Source organism: Tiliqua scincoides, chromosome 1 (assembly GCF_035046505.1).
Source record: "Tiliqua scincoides isolate rTilSci1 chromosome 1, rTilSci1.hap2, whole genome shotgun sequence".
NCBI classification, from domain to species: Eukaryota; Metazoa; Chordata; class Lepidosauria; order Squamata; family Scincidae; genus Tiliqua; species Tiliqua scincoides.
In genome coordinates, this window is record NC_089821.1 from 12,839,772 (window position 1) to 12,866,706 (window position 26,935).

Sequence of the window (26,935 nt, forward strand, 5' to 3'; positions counted from 1 at the left end):
GCAACCTCCTGGTTTTGGAAGCAGCCTGCCTCAGAATGTCAGGTGCAAGGGAGGGCACCAGGATGCAGGTCTCTTGTTCTCTTTTGTGCTCCCTGAGGCTTCTGGTAGGCCACTGTGAGATACAGGAAGCTGGACTAGATGAGCCTTGGCCTGATACAGCAGGATTCTTCTTATGTTCTTAATAGATCAGCATGTGGCCTGCCTTCATTCCACACGCTAAAGCTGAAATTGTCTTCATCTCTTCCAGTTGGTAGCCCTGGAGTAACACAGGTTCACATTGCTGTCCATGCTGCAGGGTAGCCTAAAACAGTGGTTACCATGTCTTTCGATGGGAATGAGTGGGAGCTGAGTAAAGAGAATGTGCAGCCTCTAAGACAGGGGCGAGTGATGTCTACCTTGCAGGAAGCTCTGGCACAGCAGGATGTTTCTAGTCACACAGCCATCCAGCAACAAAAGCGGTAAGCATGCTGATGGTGGTTCCCCTCTCTGCACATCTCTTAAGTGAAGTTTTATGCTTAGTTCTATGTTATATACACAAGAAAGCCTAGTTGCTGCAGGTTTATTGATGCATCTTGCCCAAACAGGTGAAGTGTGACTATGTGCATCCTCAATTAAACAACTTTGCACATACTGTATCTTGTTTTGTTGGGGTGTTTTTGATCATTATACGTGGGAGTTTGTGTGGATATTTATTTATGTTTCAACATTTTTATACTGCCCTGTGCTCTTGTACACAGCTGCTCCCCTCCTTTTGTCCTCAAAACAACCCTGAGAGGTAGGTGAGGCTGAGAGAAAGTGACTGACCCAAAGTCACCCAGGAAGCTTTATGGTGTTTTGTACCTGGGTCTTTCAGGCCTAAGTCTGCCTCCCAAACCACTGCACCACCCTGGCTCTGAATGAATATTCATACTCTATTCATACTCTGAATGAATGCCATTCATACTTTGCAGGTCTGTTGTGGCTGTTTTTGCAGGTGTTGTACTTGTCATGTGGTGATACCTTAAAAGCAGCATGAACAGAGAATGAAGTGATGAAAGCTTGTATTGCACTGAATTTAGTGATGTGGTTGGCAGGCTTGTGGGAGGGAGAGCTGGGAAAGAAGAGGAGATGTAAACTTTTTAATAACTATATATGGTTATCTGGACTTTTGCTTCTGAAATAAGGTGTGAGATATAAACTCAAATTTATTTCCAGTGTTGAACATTGGAATTTTTAGAAAAGACTATTTCTATAGTCTCCTCTTAAGTTTTTTATAACGACATAGCTATTTACTATGAGAACAGGAATCGCATAATGAAAAGACTGAGCTGTGAATTGGGGTTTTCCCTGTTCGTATCTCACCTCTGCCATGAACTCACTTGGTGGCTTTAGGTAAGTGGTTCCTTTTTAGCCTCAGCCCTCCAGCAGGGGTGTAATACCTCCAGGTAAGTATTGCTGTAAGGACAACATCAAGGTAATACATGTAAAGTGTTTTGTATACTCTGTACCAGTGGTTCTCAAACTCTCTGGGAGTCTGAGAAGCACTGGTAAGTTTTAACAGGGAGGGGGACTGGGATGGAGGGGATGGTCCAACGGTCCAGCGATCGCAACACCATGGGCATCCAGGCACATTTCAACATACTTGGGGGCACTGTGCAGCCTCCCAGAGGGTCCTGAAAGCCTGCAGCCCCCTCCGTGAGTCTCCCCTGTGCTGCAGTTCTGATTTGCAGTCGGAACCCACTTCTGGTTTGCGGTTGGAGCTCCAGAGCATGGAGTTTCCGAAACCAGAAGTGGACCCCGACTGCATATTGGAGCCCAATGCAGCAGAGGGGAGGGTTGTGGAGGGGGCTGTGAGCCTTCAGGACCCTCTGGGAGGCTGCACGGTCCCCCCAGGAATGTTGAAATGCGCCTGAGTGCCTGTGACACTGCGATTGCTGCGGCGCCATCGGGACACCTGTTTATAGGTTCACTGTTTATAGGGGAAAGCGACCCATTTCAGTTCCAATGGGTGGGTCGCGACCCACCACTTTGAGAACCACTGTGCTATACCAGTGTTGCTTATTGATAGCCGAGGAGTCCTGCAATGCTTGGAAAAAGGAGTGTTTTGAAAATGTGGTATGTTACCAGTTTGTGTACTCCCTAAGCTAGAAAAATCTTTGATGCTGAATGCCTAAGTATGCTTGGAAACAATTGGAAAATGTATCCATAAACACATGGACAAGATACTTGTTCTGTCTTGCCAATAGTGTGTCTCTTTGAGCTGCTTAGGTGTGTACATGTTTTTAATTTCAGGGAATTTGAATCTGAAATTCGCTTTTACTGTGGCAGTGATCCCCTGGATGTCTGGGACAGGTGAGCTATATTTTTGGAACCAAGATTTTGAGTAATTCCTGATCTCAGCTGTAGATAGCTTTTCTTTGTGTGCTCATAGTGGTGTTTATATCTTTTAGGTATATCAAATGGACAGAGCAAACGTTTCCACAAGGTGGTAAAGACAGCAACCTTTCTGCTGTGCTGGAGAGAGCTGTAAAAGCACTGAACGAGCAACAGAGATATTACCAAGATGCTCGGTATCTCAGCCTCTGGCTTAAATTTGTGAGTATACCTTTGTGTATTTTTTCAGACTACTCCAGATCTTTGTTCATGCAGACTATGAACATAAATTAAATTAAATGGCACTTGCATCAATATTCTTCTAAACAAGGCAGTGGTTGTGCATCATCGTAGTGAGCTTGTTCAGAGGCATGTCACACCTGCATTTTTCACCGACTCTCTCTTCTGAACTGTTCCCATCTATGTGGTGATAACTATGCAGAATTACACTTCTGTAGCAATTTTTGGCTTTTCGGTATTGTTGAACTGCTTTTTGAGGTAACAGTTATATTGTGCATCATGCCACCCAGCGAACATGTATCCCGTAGTGAGAATAAAGGAGTTGGGGAGGAAGTAGGTGGGATGCCTTGGAATGTTGATGAGAAGCTGCTGTATGTGATTGGCAGGAACATTTAGAAGGAGAAATTAGAATAAGTGAGAGAGAAAAGGAGACTATAGAAAGACTTGTCCGCTGTTTATAGTCTTAGGATGTTCTCGTAATTATTCCTGACATAAGGATGATTGGTCTGTGCTGAATTGTCAGTAATTACTTACAAAGGGTTTTTTAATCACTGTCTGCTTCTTCCATTATATCTAAAATATAATTACTACCTGAATGTCTCTTGTGGGTCTTAACCTATGCTTTTTAAAAAACTGAGATCTGATACTCTTATGATGGTCAGATGGATCCTGCAGTTGCTCATGGTGGCATTATAATTCATTTGCTGACCTACTTTGCTTGGTCTTGGGCAGAGTTGGATAGTTTGAACACTTTGTCTTTTCTCATTCAAGTTTACCTCCAAGACCATAGGAGTAGAGATCCCCCCCCTTTTAATGATGGCAGCGGTAACTGTGTGATTCTAACAATCTTGATTGTTTCAGAATAAAAGCTGGGGGAGAGGCTACATGCTAATGTATTCTGGAGTTGCGCCTAAAAACAAGAGAAAAGCAAAAGTTGATTTTTGTTGCAAAAAACCCCCTTTGCACCATACTGTATTTTACAGGGGAATTGCTGTAGCGAACCCCTGGACTTATACAGCTATCTACACAGTCAGAAGATAGGCACCTCCCTGGCACAACTTTACATCACTTGGGCAGAGGAACTTGAGGCAAGAGGGAATTACAAGAAAGCTGACCTGATATTCCAGGATGGACTTCTGTGCAAAGCTGAGCCTTTGGATAAACTACTGTCCCATCACAGGTACCCTTGCAAAAAGAGGAATAGTTGGTTTCTAGGAATCGGAAAAGGGGGGGGAGACTTAGGAAGCAGCATAACAGCAAGACTTAAACGGATTTTCCTCTTCCACCACATTCTCCCACTCCGGATCCCAAACCTTTTCAAAGGATCCCTCAGTCCTTGGGAGCAACTTTTCAGGCAGTTTGGAGACCTTGCCTAGGGAGGACATGATGTGGAAGATAAGCAGCATGAGTGCCTTTGCTTGTGATCCAGACCCTTGTGTCTCCAGTGTTTTTTGCTAAAGGTCTTGCTATTTCTGTACAGGCAGTTCCAGGCCCGTGTGTCTCGGCAGGCATTGCAAGATCTTGAAGAAGACAGTGATGTGGAAGAGGATTTGGGCCTTTCTGCCTCTGAACCCCAAAGAACCACCTTGGCAGAGCTGAAGGGAAGGGGGAAGAAAACCGTGAGAGCCCCAATCAGTCGTGTCGGAAAAGCTGTGAAGCGTAAGTTATGTACATTTTAATTCAGTATGTGAACTATTCTTAATGAGATGAATGAATATTTTATATACCACTCTCTTACAAAAAAGTTTTCAAAGCTTATTATGTAGCAAATAAGTGAGAACCCTTCTGTCCCAGAAGGGCTTGCAGTCTAGCAGTGGATACTTAACTTTGATCTGTTCTTCTAGTCCCGAACCAGGGGCAGAGACTTTCGAATCCAGCACCTCGTCAAGCGTCAGATCGCCCCAACTTTACTGTTTTTGATGAAAACAAAGTTCGAACTTCTAGAGTTGAACTTCCAGCACTCGTACCACAACCATGGGCTGCACCTCCAACAATAAAGGCGAAGGAAAATGAGTTAGGAGCAGGACCTTGGAATACAGGCAGCAAGGTAAGGAGAAATGGGAAATCTGCCCATCATAGGTGGAGCACAGGTGGGGGTCTGTTTAGGATTGTCATGTGTTGCGTCCAAAGGTAAGGATGCAGGGAGCTCATTTCCTCCTTAGCGTTGACTTTAAAACTATCAGGGCGTTTCTGTTCATGTCCAATCAGAAGTATGTCCCATCGATTTCAGTTGTTGGGGGGGGGGAACAGTGTTAAGATGGGGAGAAATCTTCTCTTTCTTGCATTTGTTTTTGATACCCATATTTTGGAATTTAGAATTGGACATACCCTGTATATCTCTTGTTGAAATGGCTGTTTTAGGATAGAATGTCTCTGCACTGGTCCTGAAAAGGTTCCATCTAGCGTGTGTATTTAGATTTATTCTGGTACAATCATCCAATGAAGAAGAAATTTCCATTCCTCTCTGTGATGAGACTGCTATCCATTTTTTTGTAGTTCGCTATCCTGAGGAAAATTTAAAAAATTAACAGGGTCGGCATGACAGCCTTTATTTAAGGAGTTGACCAGTGAAGTGTCCAAAAGCCAAAGGATGCCCACAGGTGTGATGATGATGTGATGCCCACAGGTGTGATGATCTGTTCCTTCTCCTTTAGCCAGTGTTGTCCAATGCGGTCACGAGTGCTGTGGCTTCTGCTGTGGTTCCCAGTTTTACCCCATATGTTGAAGAGTCTGCACAACAAAACACCATGTAAGTTTTCTGCCTCGACTGATTAAACAACTAGTTGGGGAAAGGAAAAATCCTACCAGCTGCTAGGGAAGTTAAGTCCATCCTTTTGTTTTCTCTGTCTAAAATGTGGCTCTGGGACTTGCTGCTTCTCTGAGGTTTTACTCAACTCACTAAGACCAGAATTATCAATTTGGTGAAATTATTGCTTTGTTTGAAAATAATAATAATAATAATAATAATAACTTTATTTTTACCCCGCCTTTCTCCCCAAAGGGACTCAAGGCGGCTTACAACATATTAAAAACATAATTTAAAAACAAATAAAAACATATTAACACATCATAAAAAACAGCAGTCAGAGTAAAAAATAGATAAAAAAAGCATAGAGCAGCAGCAAGTCATAAAAGAATCAGGCCTGTAAAAAAATATTAAAAGATGTTAAAAAGATGTTAAAAGGCCGAGAACTCAGAAGGCCTGTTTAAACAGAAGGGTCTTCAGGCCTTGCCGAAAGGTCTCAAGAGAAGGAGCCATTCTTAAGTCAAGGGGAAGGGAGTTCCATAGTGTTGGTGCCACTACTGAGAAGGCCCTATTTCTTGCAGCCGCCCCACGTACCTCCCTAGGCGGCGGCACTTGTAAAAAGTCCTTCTCTGCTGACCTAAGAGGACGAGCCGGATTGCACGGGAGCAGGCAATCTCTAAGATACCCTGGTCCAGAGCAGTATAGGGCTTTAAAGGTCAATACCAGCACCTTGAATTGGGCCCGGAAACGAATGGGCAGCCAGTGCAGCTGCTGGAGAAGCGGACTGACAGAGTCGAACCGCCTACTTCCAGTAACCACACGGGCCGCTGCATTCTGCACTAGTTGCAGTTTCCGAACCGTCTTCAAGGGCAGCCCCACATAGAGCGCGTTACAGTAATCTAATCTCGATGTCACAGAGGCATGGATCACCGTGGCCAGGTCTGCACGATCCAAGTACGGCCGCAGCTGGCGCACCAGTCGAAGCTGAGCAAAGGCCCCCCTTGCCACAGCCGCCACCTGGGAATCCAGGAGCAGCTGTGAGTCCAGGTGGACCCCCAAGCTGCGGACCTGCTCCTTCAGAGGGAGTGCAACCCCATTCAGCGCAAGCCAATAGTCCAGCACCTGCATCAAGGATTTCCGAACCAGGAGAGCCTCTGTCTTATCCGGATTTAATTTCAGCTTGTTAGCCCCCATCCAGATCCTCACTGCCTCCAGACAGCGCTCCAGGCCCTCAACCGCCACCCTGGAGTCTGGAGAAAAGGAGAAAATATATCTTGTCTTTGTGTAAATACCTTTAAATTCCAAATATGAGGCATTCTTTCCATATCTTTCAAAGGGACTTTTTATAATAATCTTTGTTGCTTGGTGATTTTGCTAAGGTCATCGCCTCCCCGCTCTGCCTTGTCACTACCCTTTTAATAATGGCAGTAGAAAATTCTCTTACCTTACTATTGATCGGAGCTTTCATCCTTGCTCTCTCACTATGCTTGCTTCCTTAGGACTCCCTGTAAAATTGAGCCTAGCATAAACTGTGTATTAAGTGCTCGAAAACCTGGGAAAGAGGAGGATCCCTTACATCGTGTCCAAAGCCATCAGCAAGATTGTCAGGAAAAAAAAGAGCAGCCCATGTATTGTAAAGAGAAAGTGTATGCTGGAGTGGATGAGTTCTCCTTGGAGGAGATCAGAGCTGTAATCTACAGAAAGAAAGCAAAGGAAGGTATTTACTAGTGCATAGGCAAACCAGAAAAATCTTCCAGTGTTTTTCAGTGTCAGTCAGTATTGCAAAATTCTTGGTAGAAAATGCATTCACAACTTCACATGGGTGCCACAGTCAATCACGTGGATTTAGAAAGAAATTGACCGCAGACTTGTGTTCCCTTCTCGTTCTGCATGAGGGAAGGAGACAAAGGGAGGATGGTCGCGCAGGGCTCCCCACACCCCCGGGAAGCTGCAGGACACTCTGCTATGTCCAGCCAAGCCCCTGCAGCCCCCTTAGCGATGTGATCTTGGGGATCACATCGCTGCTTCCTCCCTGCCTCCTCGCTACCCCTGCCCCTTAAGGGGGCACAGGCCAGGGCCCTCAGGCTGGGGCAACCCGACACCCCAGTTTGAAAAGCCCTGGGCTCCTTGAATCTGCACCCTGGGTTGCCCTCCCCCTGCCCAGAAATGACCCCTTCCCACTTCAGATCCACCCCCTGTGCTGGTCTGTCCAGGCCTGCACAAACCTCTCTCCTCTGGGCACAGGGCTGGCTCTGTGAGGTCAGTTATCCTACTCCTGAGTTATCATGAACATGCTTTACGGCACACTCGGATGGCTGGGAATCCGCACAAGGGAGTTAGGACTGTGCTGTTAAAACTTCTGCTTACAAGTCTAAATCTTCCCTTCCCCCACCACACTGAGCAGTTGAGTGCATGACCCTGGAGCTTGTGCCTGCTCTCATACACAATAGGAAGCCATAGTTTAGTGTTCAAAGCAGAACTAGGTTATAATCGCTAGCACAGGGCTTATGACTGGAATGGTTGGGCCCATGCTGATATCCCCGCTGTAATGTGTAGTTCAGCTTGCCCACTGTCATGATGCTGAGCAAGGCTTATACATTAGAAAGGATGGACTTGACATGGGGCTGCCATTTTTGGTAGCAGCACCAGGTTTCTGACTAAACGCAATTCTGACCTTAAAGCTTAATCTCTAGGAGGTGAGCAGGGATGGTACCCGCAGTTTCTAGCTAAGTTCTGCGTGGAGAACACATAGTGTTTTATTGCCTCTACTTCCATGTAGAAGAACTACAGGCCATAGCACAGGAGAAAGCTGAGTTACAAAGGAAGATCGAGAAGATTGAGAAGACTAAAAGAGAGAAGCAAGCTAATCAGGAGCAAAGATCACGGGCACAGGTAACTGCACACCTAAAGCCAAAGTGAGATATTTGCTTGCAGTAAATAATATGAATTGTACAGCTTCTGTGTGGTAGGCAATGTCCTTCTTAATACATATGGAATGGCAGGCTTGCTGCCAGATCCATTTGGAGTATAGTTTGTGATCTCCTCTTTATTGTTTCTTCAGTTATCCCAGCCAACGGAGCTGGATCTTGTACCTGCCTTTTCTGACGCAGCGGAGGTTCCGAAGCTTCGTGTAACCCAAAGACAACTCTCTCTGACAGATACTATGGCATCAGCTGAAGGACCTCTTTCCGATGGTTTCTTCTTAGGAAGGTATGGTGGGGGCTGAAAACAGAAGCAAAAAACTTAATGTTTGGGGAATCCTGTCATCCGTTTCTTTGCTGACAACCAGGTAGTTTTCAATGACTTTCAAAATGTCTTTTCAGAGTCAGTTGGCTTGATATGTATGTTCTGTTTTCTCTATTGATCTGAATGATCAATTGATCCTGTGGTTTTTTTTAATCCTAAATGTTTTTTTTACAGCAATTTTGAACTGGATGAAAATGTTCAACAGAAAAAATCAGTCTGTAGTGGTGAGTTCCTTCTGTAGATCCCTGCTAAAGGGCGCAATTTCCGGCACTGACATAAGGGCAATGCAGCTCTGAGGTAAGGGAACAAACATTCCCTTACTTTGAGGAGGCCTCCGTGAGTGACACCCAACTGCAGGATGCAGCACATGTCCCATTGGCACCGCTATGCCAGTGCTGGAAAGCACTGACATAAGGGGTTAGGATTGCACCCTAAGTGTTTAAATGCTCTCTCAAATGCCCAGTCAAAGGCATTTGGAAATGTTCAAGCCAAAGGTGTTTTGACTTTGGAGATATAAAAATGCATACCCTGCTTTCCTCAAAATTGATTCACGGTGGCTTGTAATATAAAATTACAGCAACAATAATTACCAGTAAAGTACTCAAACACAAGACAATCAACTGAAACTGCTGAAACATTGAAACTGAAGTATTAATAAAATCCAAGAGAAAAGTGGCAAAAAACTAGTGAAGGCTTCCTGAAAAAGACTTCCAATTGGTCTCAGAATAGTGGCAGGGAGGGCATCACCTGCACCCCCTGGGCAGGGAATTCCACAAAGTAGGGGCCACCACTGAGAGAGCCATCTTGCATGTCACTGCTTGTGGAACCCATAAGAGAGCCTGATTTTGTCATAGGCAGATTAATGTGGACTATTTATACAGTATATGGCTTTTCTATTTAAAAAAAAAAAGTTCTTAAAGCCTATGTATGAGAAGATGGTTCCCTGCCCCAAAGCAGCTTCTAATCTAAAATAAAATAACAGCAACAGCCACTGAGAGGGCTGGTGTTGCTGAGATGAACAGTGCAGTTGCTCTCCCTGCTGCTAAATAGAGAGTTGCCACTTTAAAAAGTACTTCTATCCAAAACTGGAATTGGTTTTGTGACTATTCCTTTTAGGAATGTTTAATAAAATATCTTCTCTCAAGTTTATCAAACAGCTGTAAAACATACTGGCTTTCATTTCCAGATTCTGAGATCCCTGCTGCAATGAAGCCTTCTACGCCTTTCTCCATATTTGATGAGTCAGTGGCTTTAGAAAATGAGAGTGTCAGGTAAATGAAGTAACTCCAAGGTGAAAGGGGATGCCCTTGTTTGTGTGCATTCTGTTCGACCAGTAGTTCCCAGCCTTTAGGAGCCTGTGGACCACTGCGGCAAGAACCGGAATTGTTGTGGACAACATGCAACCACCTGCTCTCCAACAAAAAATACAATTAAATTTGTAGTAATTAGAGAAGATTTATTATTTATAGAGATGATTTGTGGGTTGCTGCTTTGGTTGCTGGCTCCGTGTGGTCTATGGGGAAGCACAAGTGCCAGCTGTGGCTGTGGGCTGTCCATTCTCCACCTCATCTTGTAGTCCATAGGAAAGCGCTCACTCCGATGCTGAAGTGAGTGAAGGTTACCTTTATTTCTTCTGAGACCTTGACGACCACCTGTTGGGAATCGGCATCTTAGACATGCAATACGTCATTAGGGAGTATGTTTTGTATTCTGATCAAGTCATGGTCAAAGACTGTCTTAAAATATTTGTAAGTAGTTTCAGTCTACAGTCTACAGCAAATGTTTCAGTCTGTGACCTGCAAGTGTTTTGTTCTGTAATCTCAATCTGTGAAATTCCTGAATGGATTTCATGTGCTTCTTTTATCTTAGTTTTCCTACTGGTCCGCCCTTGATACGTGGTAGACGCCCTCTTGGTGTTCACAAGCCTTCAGAAAGTAGTGTTGCCAAGGAAAACATACCACCCGAACATTCTGTAAGTTTTTTGATGGTTATGTGTTGTGTGGAAGCTTTTTATACTATATATTACCTCACAGGGTTGTTGTGAGGAGAAAAGGGGGGGAACAGTGTACACCACCCTGAGCTCCTTTGAGGAAGAGCAGTATAAAAATGAGAAAAATAAGTATTGCATAGCACTGACTTCTGACAAACTCCCTGGCAACTCTATCACATTATAAGAAGTGCTGGAAGTTTCACTTGAATGGAAAAAGTGTGTTACAAAATTTTGAGAAATGTTTGACACCTTAATGTTTAACATCTCCCTCTTCCCCCCCCTTCCTCTTTTTTGACTTTTCATTGTGATGCCCTGAGTATTCCCAAGCCAGTGTTGGTTTTCTTACAGTTGGACCCTTTTTGTGGGAAAATTTTGGCCTACTAGGCATTGCTCTGGAGAACAGAGCAACCCCCCAAAATGAAAAAAGTTGGCAGTCTCAGTTCAAGAGTTCCGTGTGACCTCACTCAAAATAAATTTTCTAACTGGGGGGAGCAAAAATTATGCCTTATAAAATAAAAGCTCCTTTTCTCCAAGAACGTCCAACTAACTACAGTCAAACACATAACCATCACTTACCCATGCTGCAGCTTTAGCTGCCTGTAATTTCCACCTTTTGGCCATTTGTGGTGTGTTCATTTTTAATGCCTTTAAACATTTAGTTGTACATGTATGATTCATGTGTCATTAAAATTCCAGGCATAAATACATTGATGGAACTACTCACCTGGCTGAGTTTTGCAAATGTCTAAAACGCAGAAACACCTGTCACTGATGGCTGTGGAAATCTATTTTCTCTCTAGGATGATCTTCATGGGGTTGAACCACTGAGTTGGTTCAAAGATGCAATTGTCACAGGCTCGTATAAGAACAAGACCCTTTGTCCCAGCCCTGAAGATACCTGTGATTTTGTTAGGGCTGCTCACATGATGTCAACCCCTTTCCATGGAATGATGGAGCAGAAAAGTCAGCTGGACTGCAAACCTCATGAAGAGTGTACAGAATCCAAGACCACATCACTGAGCCAGCAAACTATTGAGAATGAGACTCAGTATGCAACTGCCCTCTGTGTGAAAAAACTGAGGTAACTGATTATATTAATGCTCAGGTTTTTAATGGGGTTCTGTCTAGGATAGGATGGATGTCTGTTTGCTTCAGTATGCATGCTGGCTCTGTATTTTTGTGGTGTCCCAAGATCTCTTCTGGCTTGCTAACCTGAATAAAGCAGATTTCTATAGCCTTTGCTGTTTGGTAAATTGGTATCCTGTCGCTAGAGGTGGGGGGCTAAATATTTGAATTCTCCCTGCATGTTCAAAACAAGCAAGTCTAGATGCTTCTCTTCGACCAGTGTTTCTCAATATTCTATTTTTAATAGACTTGATGCTACCATGGTATGTGACTGCATTTGGGGAAATGTTGCAAACCTGCACTTTTAACAAGCTACTATGTATATTTTAACAATGATAGTAAGTGGGACTTACTCCTGGGTAAATGTGGGTACGATTGCAGCCTAGGATTGTGAAAAATTTTCCTGCTTGATGTTGTCACTTCCAGTAATGACATCACTTCCAGTGGATGTCGACAGATTCTCATTCTAAAAAGTGGGTCCCAGCACTAAAAGTTTGAGAACCACTGATCTAAACTTAAATGTAGATGAGCAATCATTCAAATATTAAACAGAATTTATATTCCCCATTTCCAATCATGCATAAAGTGTCTTAAATGCTTCTCCTTCTCTTTCTCGAATCTGCAATCTAAATTACAATATAGCATCAAATATGTGAAGTAGCAAGGAGCCATAGTATTCGCTCTACTCCTAGGTTCAGTTTCTGTTGTCTCCAGATAACGATGAGAGAGACCCCATTCTGGAGAGCCACTCTCGGTCCATGTAGACCAAGGATTTCAAACTCATTTTATACAGGCGGCCGAATAGCATTCATGGCACCTGCTGAGGGCAGGAAGTGATGTCATTAAGCAGGTGATGACCAGAAATAAGCATATTTTTTTCTCACTGAGGTGCTCATTAGCTGCAAATGACAGATGAGAAAATACACAAATCTTGATCAAATTTTCAAGATGTAGGAGAGCCCAAAAATTGCATGGGTCACCCTTTTAGCTTCCGCCAAGGCATCACTTCATAGCTCAGCTACTGAGAGATGCTGTGTAAAGTAACTGCTTGGCAGCACTCCTGGAAGGGCAGCCATCATGATGATTGGGCTCTTCCACTGCATTTCCTTTCTCACCCCCTCTTGGTCTGCCTTCCACTATGCCATTCCTCATCTCCTTCCATCTCTCCCTCCCAGCACCTCTGCAGAAGCAGTGCTGCTGAAAGGGCAGTGCTGGGAGAGCCCAATTATCGTGTGGCTTCAGCACTGATGCCTCAGCATTGCTGAAAGGGAGGCCTGCTTAATAATTGGGATCTCCAAGTGCTACCCTTTCAGCAGTGCCACTTCTGCCAATGCATAGCTCTGCAGCTCAGCAGCTAATGGTGGTGCTAGAAGAGCCAAACTGTCACAAGGGCTGGATAAAGAGCTTCCACGGGCTGCGTCAGGCCTGCAGGTGTTATATTTGACACCCCCATGTAGATCGCAGGTAGATAATGCACAGCCTGTTTCCACCCTCTCTCTCTGGCTTGGCAACCCAAGCAACTCTTCTGTAAAGTCACAGGACTTGGATCCTGGCCAGCTATCGAGCTCTCTTCATAGTTTTTGCTTAATATCCCTGATCCTGGGTGTGCCGTGGGTCTGTCAGTAACATGCACGTGTTTCACCTCTGCCAGTGACATGCAGGTGTTTCAAAGATATGGTGGGAGTCCAAGCAGAACTGCCCATGCCAATATGGTGGGAGTCCAATCAGCACTGCCATTGCCAGTCCATCTACGGCATTCCAGGAAGGTTACAGTTCATGTGGAAACTAAGAGCTTCATTAGTAGAAAGAAGCAATTTCAGGGACCACTGAGGAGCTTCAGTACAGGGAGGGCCTTGACAGATCTTTTTATGTAGAGTGTTTCATGGGGGTGGTGCCACTATGGGAAAGGTCCTGTCCCTGATCCCCTAAATATTTCTCTAACAGCTAAATGGATGTGATTTAAAATTGTTGCTTTGTTAGTTAAGTGATGCCCGACTGAGAATCCAATCTTATGCAGGTCTGCTCAGAAGTAAGTACCATTATAGTCAATGGGGCTTACTCCCAGAAAAGGTGTGGATAGGATTGTAGCCTGAATTTTGTACCCAGGACTCAACCTTTTCCCCCTTTCCTTTACATGTATAGCCCAATTATGGAGGCAAGTCAAGAAGATACTGCATCTTCCACATCTTCAGGTTCCCCTTCACAAATTTGCACTAAGAAATTTCAACAAATTCCTGAGGAGCTGGTGTTGGCTCAGAGCTGCACCGATGAAATTCCAAGTGATATTGAAAGTGTCCTTGGTGAGTCTGAAGTTGAGGGCTGGCTTTCTTATTCCAGCTTGGTTGCAGATGCCCTGTGAATAGCTGTCTGGTGTTTGTGTCTTTTGAACCTCGATGAGCATTTTATGTTCGGAATTAATACTGTTAAGTAAGGCCTGTATTCTACAGATTTACCAAGTTAATGATGGGTAAGAAACCAGCTCAAGCTGGAAACAAGGGGTAATGCAACAGATTGGTATTAAGACAGAAAGATGCTGTAGCTGCGCTTAATTGGGTAATGGGAAACTGATTGATTCTGCAAGGAACATGTTCAGATTGCTTATCTGAACGGAGAGAGGTTTGTGGCAAAAAAATACTGATCTTTGATACTGATACTAATATTTGCAGAAGTGAGTAAGGATTCTTAAGGATGACACTAACAGCAGAACTTGCATCTCACAACCTTCTGTTACTTTCTTTTTCTAGACTCTTCTCCTGAGGGATTGTGGAACACAGTGCAACGCAGACAGCTCTTGTCTCCTCTTCCAGACTTGTTGACACAGTCTCCAGATTTTAAATTGGAGGCTCAGCCAATGCCTTGGGTGGAATTAGAAAAAGAAGTTAATCTAGGTAAGGAGGACTTTTAGATACTGTGCAGGAGTGTGTTGAGTAACAGACTTTGGGACTTACTAAAATTCTGAGTAGGTTCACAGAAACATTTCCGATTGCTCCAACCCCATCCCCTTGCAGCCTTGGAATCAATCAGTTATTTCCTGGTTCAGGCAACTGTAGATCATGATCACATTAGAACAAGTAAACTGTGATTTGTAGTTGCCCTCCAAACAAGGATTGGAAATAGCTCAGAGGTGTTTGGTTTCCAGTGAGTAAGATAGGATTGCAGGCTAAGTCTTACTGAACACAGTGGGCTTACTACTGAGTAAAATAAATAACACTATTTTCAAACATCTCTAGAAATAGTGTTTTGAAGCTGGTTTCCAATCATAATTTGGAGGACAAGCAGACTCACAATTTGTCAATTTTCAGATTTTCTGAACTAAAAAGGAAATAATTGACCCTGGGTATGCAAGGGGGGGAGTGTGTGAGCACAAGACTTGTTCCTCTGTCTCCAAATCATAGTTTGGAAGATTGGATTTTACATTTTGACCTTAATTTTTTTTTACGCACTGCACTTGCGAATGACTCTGCTAAGCCAGTTCGTGTATGAGCTCCTACTAGGTGTTGTGGCAGAGAAAAAGGTTGCCAGCAAGCTTTTTTCAAATAAGATTGTGAATGTTCAGCTGATGATGCCCTGAATTTGTGAACTCCTTCTGTAGTTCTTTTGTGGTATTTTATGCAACATAGTTAATAGAGTTGCTGCTCTCTAGATTAACTGCAATGTCAGAATCAAGATAGACCCTGGACTCCAGTAGTTTGACACGGCAAACTTGGAACATCCTGTAGTTATAAATAACTACATAGTCCTTCTGGGAAATGCTTAAATGTTTTCTGGTCTATATTAAAGTGGACAGCAGCTGAGGCTGTTGCCTTTTAGTTTATTTCAAGATAATAAATTTGTGATGGTAAGCTATCTGGAAGTTTGTTAATCTGTGTATTAAAAAATGCATATCTTAACCTTTCTTGGTTTAGAAGGGTCACTTGAACTTGTGTGTGTTTACACTCAGGATTGAAACATACAAGTCATCCAGGTAGCTTTCTAAAAGACTTCTATAGCTGTCCATATAGTAATTTATTACCCTAGAGCAGCTATTTTCATACACAGTGCCATGGCACATTGGTGTGCTGTGGGAGTGCCATGGAAGTGTGGAGGGGTGGGTCATTTATTTGTAGGGCTATTGGACCTCTACAGAGCAGTGTACCTTGTCAATTGTCAAAAAACTGGTGTGCCTTGACAATTTTAGAAACTTGTCAGTGTGCCATGGTTAAAAGGAAAAAGGTTAAAAATCACTGCTCTGGAGATTCTTCGGTTCCAAACATGTGTTCTTATTAGTAATCACTTCAAACTCAATTTTGTTTCTATAGGGGATGATACTTACCGTATAACTTGCGAATATTTGATCAGTGAGGATAACAAGATATTCTCTGCTGTACCAGCTGACTTTGCACTTGAGGACTCAAAGGCATTTTTAATAACGGTATATTATTGTGTTATTTTTGGTCCCACCCACCATATCATCTCTACACTTTTCTGCGGGCTGTCTTATCCTTTTTGGCTTATACTGCATGCCTTCCAGAATTTATCTGAATAGCATCTGTCAGGCTGTGGATGCCTTGTCAACACGTAGCTCAAGCTGTGCGTTGCATGAATTCTCAGTAGGGAAAAATCTGCATTTTGAGCAATATAACTTAATTTTTCTTCTCATTGGCTCAGCCAGGAGTGTGTCTGTTCTACTGCCCTGGTGAAGTTAGCAGGTACTTAGAATGATTTCTAAAGTGGAAATCCTAGCAATTGTTTTGTGAGGAAGCTTTCCTATTTCCTTTTCTCTTACGCTGCCCTTGTTTTGGGGAGACCTTTTGGTGTACTTCAGACCTTGGGTCACTTCCCTGAGATATCATGTTGGTCTGGTCCACTTTGTCCCCTCCCAAATAAACCACCCCAAATCGTACAACACACAGCACAGATAGACTGACCTTGTTTTGATGCCCTTCCATCGAGTCTGTCACAGTTTCATTTTTGTGCCAGATAGCTCATTCTTCCTCCATAAGCACATATATTGGACACAAGATGACTGTGTCTTATGTAAAAACAGTATTGGACTGGAAGCAATGTTAAGGTGTCCCATAGGAGAACCTCTACCAGTGTTGTAGGTGTGTGCTCCAAGGTGGCCCAAACCTTATTTGGGGGTGCAATTGATTGAGCATGTCTGTTCCAGTAAACTTTGTCCCTTCCTTTTGGTGTAGGACGGGGTTGTGGATCCAGGACTACAAGAGAAATTGTTGACTTCTGTGTGAACAGCTCTTTAGCCTGGGGTCATGGGAAATTGTAAGTTGTGTTTTCTTTTTTGTACAGGTGCACTCTGAGCCTGTTCCATGGGACTTTTACATCACGCTGCAAATACGAGAGCGTCTAGATGCTGCTTTTGATCAGAGCTTCAGTGAAAACTGCACCTGCTTCTTATACCACAATGGCTGTGTGACATTGCATAAGGAGATAAATTGCTTTACTCTCCAGGTGAGCACTGGCACAATAGGCAGTTGAGGTGGATACTAGGAGGTCAGAAAATATTGGCCCCTAATTCCTCAGCAATCAAAGTATGAGATTATAGGAGTAGACTGGATGGGAATGTGTGCTAAAACCTTGGAGCACTGGTACATAAAGGACATTCAGAAGGGACTTTGGTATCGACTGATTTGGTATTCACTAATTTGACTTGCCAATGATACCGAGGTCCAACTTTCAATTCCTTGTGACCAGTAAAAAAGTTCCAAAATCAAATTTCCTTCCTTTGCGCTGTTAAACAATTATAATTTCATTCCATTAGATTCTGTTATTCACCCCATCTAGTGGCTGAATGCGGTATAGCATGTATACTAAGACATTCTGGGGCAACAATAGAGGAGCAAGAAGACTGGAAATTGGTCTTTAAAGTTTTTTTTCCACTGTTTTGTTATCCACTGATTTTTTTCTTAACCACTGGGGGTTCTAGAATGGAACCACAGTGGATAACAAGGCACAACATGTATTTGTAAATGAGCTGTGAACTGTAGATGGCTTTTCCCAAGACATTGTTAGTACTGGTATTAATTTCTAGAGCACCTGTAGCAACTAGGCACTGTACAGTACTTAAAGTAAGACTTCAGACATGCAAGGGGGGGGGAAAGAGAAGTGTATAAAGTCATCGTGAAAGGGTGACATTTTAATAGGTGTAGGAAACCAGTTCAGGCTGAGCTGATTGTCTTCCCTGATATTTTTCTGGGGACAAGAGGTGCAGCTTCTCAGCAGCCCTTTGCCTGCTGCCAGATTGTTCTTCTCCCCAGCTTTGCAGCCTCAGGGAAACTCAAAGATACTGAAAAGCTTTCTCAGGACATGTGGAGGAAACAAGTTCACTGCAGCTGGTAGTCTGAATTCAAGTGCCTCTTGTTCTGCACCACTGTGTGGGGAAAAAAAGAATTACCATGAATGGGTGTTACAGAGATACTATTGGAAGCCATTTCTGCATTGATTTCAACTGAGTAATTGCTGGAATTTCTTTAACTGTTCTGGTAATGCCAAGCTAACAATAAGTTTTTTTCTCTATGTTCATATACAAAATTATTTGGGGAAAAATAGGGCTTGAATGTGTGAACCAGCTCTTGGATCCACTTGGTCTTGTTCTCTGAGACTGCCAAGTATTCCAAGCTTGTCTGCTGCTTCAGGATTACCCCATCACTGCAACTGTATGGAACTGCAGCGTTAAGGCCATGTATTGGCTAATCTGTCGCCAGTAATGGAAAGATGAACATCATTCAGTTCTTCGGATCATGTTGCTAGAAATTAGGGGAATGCTGCTGATGCTTCTACAAAAAGAATTTGTTCTCATGCAGAACTTGGGCTAGTCAACTTAAGATATGAATCAAATGCCGTTCTCACTTAAATAATCCACCCAGAGTCTTGGTCATTTCAATAAGACCTATAGCTGTTTGTTCTTGGTTTGACAGAGTAAAGCAAAGCGTGACATCTGAGTTCCAAAGCTTGCTTCCTACCTGAAATTTTTCCTCCATTTGGTATAACTTCTTTCTCTGATCATAGCCATAGCTGGAGCCAGAGCTTAAATCTTACTGTCCTGGAGCCAGGCTGGTGTGGTGTGATAGTAGCTTATGGTTTTTCTTTTTCTTTTTTTCTTCACAGGATCTGATCCAGCAGTGCAAAGTTATCCCACAAGAAGTAATCGTGCTGACCGTTGATAATCTCCTAGATATAGTGGCGAAATTGCATAAAGCAGAAATAGTCCATGGGAACCTGCATCCTGGAGCATTGTTCTTGGGGGACAGGTTGGCTGCTCCTTTCCAGAAAGCTGAAACTTTTCATTTCTGTATTTGTACTCTCTAAAGTACCCTGAATCAATGTGGGAAATACTGTAGGGAACAGAAGGTGCAGTAGATCAGGATGCTGACTGGGAAATCAAACTAGAAGAATACTCTAACGTGCCTCATTGTAGCTATTTCTGCACCGTGTTCTGCAGAAACATGTTGGGCATTAAGATTAACTTTTGTGATTAGGTCTTCTGGGTCTGGCAGCAGCACAGCACTAGAGGGGCTGCAGTTAGGATGTTCATGTACTTCTAGCTTAAAAGCCAAATAGTTTAAACATTCAGCTCTTTGCCAGTTCTTAAGGCAAACACTAGAGGGGGGTCCTTAACATGGTTCAGTGCAGAGACAGGAAACCATGAAACAAGCGTATCTTCATCCATCTTTCCTCAGAATCTGCAACTCCTTTGCCATAGCTGAGATGACTAGTGCTTTAAAGATGGTGGATTTCTCTCATAGCCTGGACTTGACGCTACAGACAAGAGTGAATGCACTGAAAAGCTTTCCAGTAGCTCAGACCCAGAATGGGCAGCTGCTCCTTGATGAAAAGTCTCTTCCTCACCAGGTGCAAACCTCTGGGGGGAGGGGGGGCTTTTGATTAAGACTGCTACCCTACAGAAGTGAATGGGCTGATCTTTGTGCAGTTGGCACGTGGCCTGTATGTGTGGGGAGATCTTTGCATCAGCAGCCAGGCTTTCCTTACATATGAGAGCACCCAAGTTTCATCCAAGTCTGACTATTCTCTCTTGGGTAAAGGCAGCAGTTGGCATACATTGTTTTAAAATGTTTAACTGCACACGCGCATCTTTGCTATAGTTCTGTCAAATGGTAATGTCATTGCTTTGTTTAATGCCAAAGAAGTGTCTCTTAAAACCAATTCATCTTTGATCAATAATTTACTCCATGCTCATGTAGCTAGATACTAAGTGTTGTTAGGCTGAATTGGCCTGCTGTTCTGAAAACACTGTTCCGTTGCATTGGGGAAGAACATTAAAGCGTCGAGAATGACAAAATTGAGACTGACAGTCTCCTGTGCTTTCAGGTGGACTTGATCGGCATTGCAAACACAGTTCATCTGATGCTGTGCGGGGAACACATGCAGGTTCATCAGGAAGAAGGCTGCTGGAAAATTGACAGAGACTTATCCCAGTAAGTGTCAGAAGACATAAGAACATTTCAAAAGCCCTGCTGGATCAGGCCAAGACCCACCCAGTCCAGCCCTGTTTCCCATAGTGGCCCAACAGCTACTTCTAGGAAGCTCATGAGCAGGAGAAAAAGACATACTTTGTTATCTCAGGCACACTGCCACTAAATTTTAGAGGTAGTGCATAGTCATTAATAGTTCTATCAGCGAATTGTTCAGTCGTATTTCAACTCACCCCAGCAGTGTCTTTTCTAGTGGCTGTCTGCTGGTGTTGCATCTTTTTAGATTGTGAGCCCTTTTGGGGCAGGGAGCCATTAGTTATTTGATTTTTCTCTGTAAAGCGCTTTGTGAACTTTTTGTTGAAAAGTGGTATATAAATACTACTACTACTACTACTACTACTACTACTACTACTATCCAAGCTAGTGACCATCACCACAACTGGTGGCAATAAATCCCACAGGCCAGTTGCGTTGGGTGAAGCAATACAACCTCTTTGACCATCCTAAATCTCCTGCCATTAGTTTCATTGGATGGACCCCACTGGAGTTCTAGTATTGAGGAAAGAAAAAAACGCTTCTTACTCTCTCTCCACACCATTCAGCATTTATAATTGTCAGTTATATCCCCTTTGATTTGGGCTGCAATCCTGAGCATCCTTATCTGAGAGTAAGCCCCACTGAACACAGTGTGATTTACTTCTACGCAGACATGCATAGGATTGGGCTGTTGGGCTCCCTAGCTTGGGAAAAAATGCAAATGTTGTGTTTTCCTTGTAAGGATGATTATCTAGGCCACTATCTGCACCTTTCCCAGTTCTGTAATGCCCTCCTTGAGGTGAGGCAACCTGAGCTATTCACAATATTTTGAGCTTTGCCACACCATTGTTCTATATAGGGGAAATATAATATTAGCTGTCTTATTCTCAATCCCTTTCCTGATGACCCGTAGTGTGGAATTTGACTTCACCACTGCCACAAACCGGGTTGCCCTTTCATTCACCACAACCTCAAGATCTTTCCTGGTTCATCTCTGACAGCTCAGACCCTATCAGTGTATATGTGGTATATATGTGTATATATATATATATTTTGCCCCAGTGTGCATCACATTTCTGCACATGTAAAGATTATTTTAGTGCACCCTTCCTTCTTCACTGCCTTGTTTAGATTCACAGCTGAAGAAGTGATATCCTTAGCTATGAAGGAATATACATGTTTAAATCCAGGCTACATGCTTGACTCAACTGATAAACAATGAGGGCAAATTTTAATTTGTGAATCTGCAATTTTATTTATTTTTATTTAGGCAGGTATTTATATACCGCCTTTCTTTGGTCATCAGATTTCTCCTCAGACTTTAATCCAAGGCGGTTTACATAGGCAGGCTGTTCTAAACCCCGTAGGGATTTTTACATTGAATAGTTCTAGTCTTTCATAGAACTCCTCGTTCCAGCTGGATTCCTTCCCGGTCTGGCCTCTCTCTGGCCCTTTGCCTCCCATGCTCCACTTGACGGCAACTGCCACTGAGGGCCAGCTCATCAGTATATCAGCGTGTCTGTCGTCAGTTCTCGGGTACTTCTGGTTGTTTCAAACTGGCAGCCTCAGATCTTCAGGCATACAAGGCGGCAGCTCTACCAACTGAGCCAGACCTCCTGCTTTTAAGAGCATATGGGTTTTTATACTGTGTGTGATTCAAGTGTACTACCATAGGAATGAAAGAAATGATTAAAGATGTGACAAAAATTAAACTATAAGTTACCTTAATTTCAGTATTTCAAAAGGCATCTATATTAAGATTCTAGTAATCAGTACAATTTTGTTTGAATTTTGTTTATGAATTCACTCATGAATCTGTTGAAAGGCAGGTGAATGACACAGTAAAACAGGGCTGTCATAATAATAATAATATTACAGGTATTTATATACCACCTTTCTAGGTCCTCAGATTTCTCCTCAGACTTTATTCAAGGCGGTTTACATAGGCAGGCTAATTTAAATCCCCGTAGGGATTTTTACAGTTGAAAGAAGGCTCTATCTTTCAAGAGCTACAACAATTCAGATGTTTCGTTCTGATCTGGTCGCACATTCTGGCCTCCATCCTCCCACGCTCAGAGCAGATGGAATAGCTCGGCTCAGCTTGTCAGCTGCTTCAAGGTCGCACGGTGCCGGTGGCCTCGAACTGGCGACCTGAGGATGTTAACTTCAGGCAAACGGAGGCTCAACCCTCTAGACCAGATCTCCTGCCCTCTAGACCATACCTCCTGCCATAGATTCTTATTTGACAAGGACTGATCCTGGCCTTTTGCTGTAAACCATTTTGTTAACACATATTTGTGTCAAGCCTCTTGCGAACATTTCCAGAAAGGCTATCTATTGCAATGATGTATTTTTAAAGAGCAACAACTAAGATGCCTTTTATAGCTGTTGGTTTTAATAGTTGGGCTTTAAATAGATAGTATTTGCATCAGCAGCCATACCTCATGGAGTTCGTTCATGATGTGGGTGTGATAGGTTTGCAGGGAGCAGCAGATTCTGTGCTTGCTTACATAGATTAGAACATTCAGAATATTGCAAAAATATACCCTTGCCAGAGACATTTTTAGTGCCTAGGAACTCCTTGTTCTTGTTCTGAAAGTGATTGTTAAATTACACAGATGGAAGACTTCCATCCACGCACAGAAACTTGACTAGGATGTTTCAGTGGGCTCTGTCCCTTTCTGATTAGGTCAGCCTAGTTCTTAAAATACAAATATAAAACATATTTGCAGTGGTAAAAAAGAAAAGTTTAGGATTGTTTATAATTACTATGCTTTTTGTTTCAGCATCCCTGTTCTTTAGGTGATGAGGATTCCTAGAGAGTTTAGTGCATAGAGGTGGGGGGGATTGAGAGGGTGACTGCTTTAGGTACATAGAAAACAAAAAAAAAAAATACATAGCTTTGTTAAAGTGAGAAATGACTTTCCTGTACGAGAGTTTGTACTGAATGCAACCATATCTTCCTGAGTTTCAGTGCTCCTTTTATTTATTCATTTAAAAGATTTCTATATTGCTTTTCTGGTGCTCAAAGTGGGGTACAACAATTAAAATACTATATAAAATTACAGTTAATGAAAGGAATTAAAATGCTACTGGTGCACAGTTAAAAGATCTGCAACAGACAGCCTATAGGTTGTATGGTGATGGAGAGTGGAAGCATTCTTTGAACAGCAAAGCTGTAGCTGAATGTGCTGAGAAGGGCTAGGCCAGCTTAATGTCGGCTGTTTGCAAAGTTAAAGAGAGCTTAGAAAATACAGCAGTCTGTGTTTGAACTGTTTTCAAAGGCTAATCAAAACTTTAGTATAATAACAAATCTGTGAAATGAAAAAGGAAGATCCTTATTTACAAATCTAATGCCTGTGGCATCGAGTCAGGAATTAACTTTGACTGCAGTGTATCTCCCATTATCTTCATCAGTTTCTCATGTGTGCTTCAGACACATTGTGGAATCTTGGTGACGAGAGTAAACATTTCAAATCCTTGGCACAATGCATGTGAATTCTTTATGGGCAAATCTGAAAGCTTTGTTGTGGTACTTGAGTGGACATCTTGAATTAATGAAGCCTTTAGTTGCAAATATGTTGCTAGCTTTATTTCCCCCCCCCCCCCCCTGGCTCACAATATGGATTTCTGTCACTGAAAACATGGAAGTGTAGCTCTTGTACAACCTGTGCAATGTGTTCTGAAGTTGGTTCACGGCGGTTTAGGAGGCAAGGGCAGCAGCAGGTGCATCCCAAGTGTGAAGGCAGCTTCAGCTGAACCTCCTTGAGCCAAATGAAGCAATATGGCAGAGCAAACGAGGTGAACACCGTGGTAAGGTTCTGGGAATGATAGCTCAGGAACAGTGGCACATGAATGGGGTTCTCAAAATGCAGGGTAAAGTCTTTTAAACCTTAAATGGGCAGCCTTTGCCAGCTTAAGTAAATCCATATTTGTGCATCCAGTTAAAGCTGGGAAAATGTCAAATTATGTTCTGAATCCAAGATAAGTTTATGCCTATCAATGAACATCTGATTCTGCATAAACTTTCATGTACAACCTGAAAAAGGCAAGTTAGCCATTTTTATAACTATGATTTTCAAGCAACTTTATCAACTTGGAGCACTACGGGTATCTTAGCAGCAGCTGGGATATAATTGGGATATCCTTTCCCAGTCTTCTCTTCCATGTGTATATCTAACTGGGAGCTCAAATACTGGGAGTTCAAGGACCACTGAAAGATTATGATTTAAGTAGGAATCCTGAAGCATTCGTATGCATGATGGTCTCAGTGAAAACTGGTTTTTCTCTCTGGTTTTAGGTCCGTTGACAGCGAAATGTGGAGCAAATTCTTTGAGAGAATTCTGAATTCAAGTGGTCAGTCTTCTGTGACTCTGCTGAGAGAGCTAAGAGAGGAACTGAGTGGCGCATTCGACAGCACTTTCCCAGATCGACTCTGTGACTCCTTGACAAAACTGGAAGACCTTTTTAATAGAAAGAATATCTTCTGATGGTCCAAATACCCTCCTAATATATTCCAGCTTTTCTACTTTCCTCCCCAAACCCCCAAAGCAAATGAGACTTCGTACGTCATCCTTTTTCCTTGCTACGTGGATAAAACAGTTGGAAGTATTTTCACACTTCCTTCTTCACGACTTGCTAAAAATATTAGCGGGTGCTTAGATTATGTGTAGAGTTACTATATATTCTCTGGCATATTTCTGGACTGTTGTATAGCTACTCAACGTATGTTCAGTATCAATCACTTTGCTATCTTGTTTTTCATCCTTGCACTGTTATCTATCCATAGCCTTTTATGTTCACTTCTTGTAATCACTGTTCAATAAAAGACTTTGGTAAGCACATGTGGCTTGTGAAATTTGGTTTGTGGAGTTTGTCATTTTTGTTTGTTGCCTTGTTTGTTGCCAAGGCTATTGTTTCTGAGTGACTTACAAATGAAACGGAAAATGGGGTTTCCAAAAATTTGAATTGTCAGTTTCTTTTAAAAGAAACAGTCACAGGCAAATTCTTATTTGGTTCATTAATTTCTGTCTGCCATAGAGATCCAGGTACACAATTTAAGGGGATTAGAACATGAGATCAGAGCAATACTGAGTTTTTTTTTCTTGGTATAACACTAGTTCTTGATTGAATAGGCAGCCTTATGCATATTTATCAGAGGCAACATATGGCTCAATGCATAAAAAGGTTCCTTTTTTGTGACAGCTTAATAGTTAAGTAGTCCTGTGGTGAATGATCTACGAGTTTGGACCTCTGTCTTAAATTTGTGTGTTCTTTGAAATGGCCTTATTAATCTTATTGAGCAGTTAATATTGAGCCAAACTTATGCTGGCAGATGCCCAATTCTCAAGAGTGGGGAACGATCCTGTCATCTGAGTGGGCCCTGTGCCTATGGTGACAGCATATAGTTCATGCATCCCAATGGTGTGGTATGTCTCCGGGGGAAGCAGCTCAGCTGTACGGTGGGTGGGGGAGGGCGGCTATATTGGTGACTTTACAATGGTGACTGTACCAAAGCAACGGAAAAGCAAAAAGCCTTGGTATACAAAACTTTTCATTAACTTGTCAGGTGAGAGTGTATGGAAACCTCTTATGGAAACTATTGTTTTCAAGTCTATTCTGTTTGTGTCTGCGGTTTCACTTATCCTATTGATGCCTCCCCCCGCTCTGAACCTGTATGGTTCTTTCAGTGCAGTATTACACCAATTGTACTTCCTCTGTCTCTTGTGGATTGTAGTCTTTCATTTGATGAATCTATCCTTGGGGGTTGTTCTATTGATTAAAGTACAACATAGCTGTATAGGATGAAAGACATATCTGTTAATTTATTTCAACTAAATCATTGAAGGAACAATGTTTCTCAATCATTAGTGGGCCTCTCTCCACAGTAGCTATGCTTACCATTGCATCTTTAATTGCAAACATTGGTGATGGCATCCATACTGATGGTATTGAAAATAGCCTGAAACTATCAGAACGATTTTTGTGAAATTAAGGGAATTAGTGGCTTCTTAATGGCTATTGACCCCCCCCCCCAATATAGCAGGTTCTGAACTTCTTAGGATCCTGTCCAAGGTATGCCAGCATTGCTGAATATCAAGTTCATGAGAAGATGAAGCTCAAAGCTGCAAATAATCTTAGTTGTCAGGTGATGAGTTCTCTCTGTCTCGAAGCGCTGCCCTTTCCTCCAGAGATGGCTTTGATCTGCTAAATAAATAGTACAATTGTCTAAACATCCTGCATTAGTTGCTTTTGTGTCCACAAAGGCCCAGTCCTGTCCTTGAGAGATGCCAGTGTTTCTCCATGTAGGCCAGCCCATTGACAATCCCAGAAAGGGGAACTTTGGTGATGGGAACCATGGTGAGAGGGCACGTGGCATACAAAGGGAGTATTTTGCACAAATAACCTCTTGTCCCTCAAAACATATGTGGCAAAATATTTTAACTCTTGCTTTCTCAGAAATTATTGCCGTATTCTGCCCCCCCCACACACAAAACTGACATCTCTATCTAAAGCAGACACAATGTACCCCATATGTGTAAGCAAAGGGGGGACACCCCTGTGGTTGGAGGTAGTGTCTGGGGCTGTGTTTGTTCATTTTTAATGGCTGATGGAGGGTGTCCCCGAGCATTGATCCTGCACCTGTCCCCACACCCTGGGCAATGTTTCTCTGTTGGGTTGATTAGATGTCATGATTGGCTACTTGGACATCACATGCTTGATGCCAGTCTTGCCTTGGTAGGAGAGGCTTTGGCTTCGGGCCTTTGTTCC

At 42.8% G+C, this 26,935-nt stretch overlaps 1 protein-coding gene across 1 annotated transcript; it reads left to right on the top strand.

The window, feature by feature from the left end:
* Positions 1–318: 318 nt before the first annotated feature.
* BUB1B (BUB1 mitotic checkpoint serine/threonine kinase B) lies at positions 319–24,947 on the top strand. Its single transcript, XM_066633010.1, has 22 exons — positions 319–458; positions 2,272–2,331; positions 2,430–2,574; positions 3,576–3,772; positions 4,073–4,251; positions 4,437–4,639; positions 5,247–5,341; positions 6,838–7,055; positions 8,118–8,230; positions 8,400–8,548; positions 8,759–8,808; positions 9,771–9,855; positions 10,454–10,556; positions 11,375–11,655; positions 13,842–13,999; positions 14,444–14,587; positions 15,998–16,110; positions 16,986–17,147; positions 18,804–18,946; positions 19,376–19,547; positions 20,025–20,131; positions 24,465–24,947. The coding sequence occupies exons 1-22, from the start codon at positions 319–321 to the stop codon at positions 24,652–24,654; spliced, it is 3,207 nt and encodes a 1,068-aa protein (XP_066489107.1). The 3' UTR covers positions 24,655–24,947.
* Positions 24,948–26,935: the final 1,988 nt, after the last annotated feature.

Bases quoted from the DNA above. Each gene is read 5' to 3' on its own strand.
- BUB1B (XM_066633010.1), top strand. From the start codon at position 319: ATGTCTTTCGATGGGAATGAGTGGGAGCTGAGTAAAGAGAATGTGCAG. The intron at 459-2,271 runs GTAAGCATGCTG...TTTTAATTTCAG, and splicing joins GCCATCCAGCAACAAAAGCG to GGAATTTGAATCTGAAATTC. The intron at 7,056-8,117 runs GTATTTACTAGT...ACTTCCATGTAG, and splicing joins CAGAAAGAAAGCAAAGGAAG to AAGAACTACAGGCCATAGCA.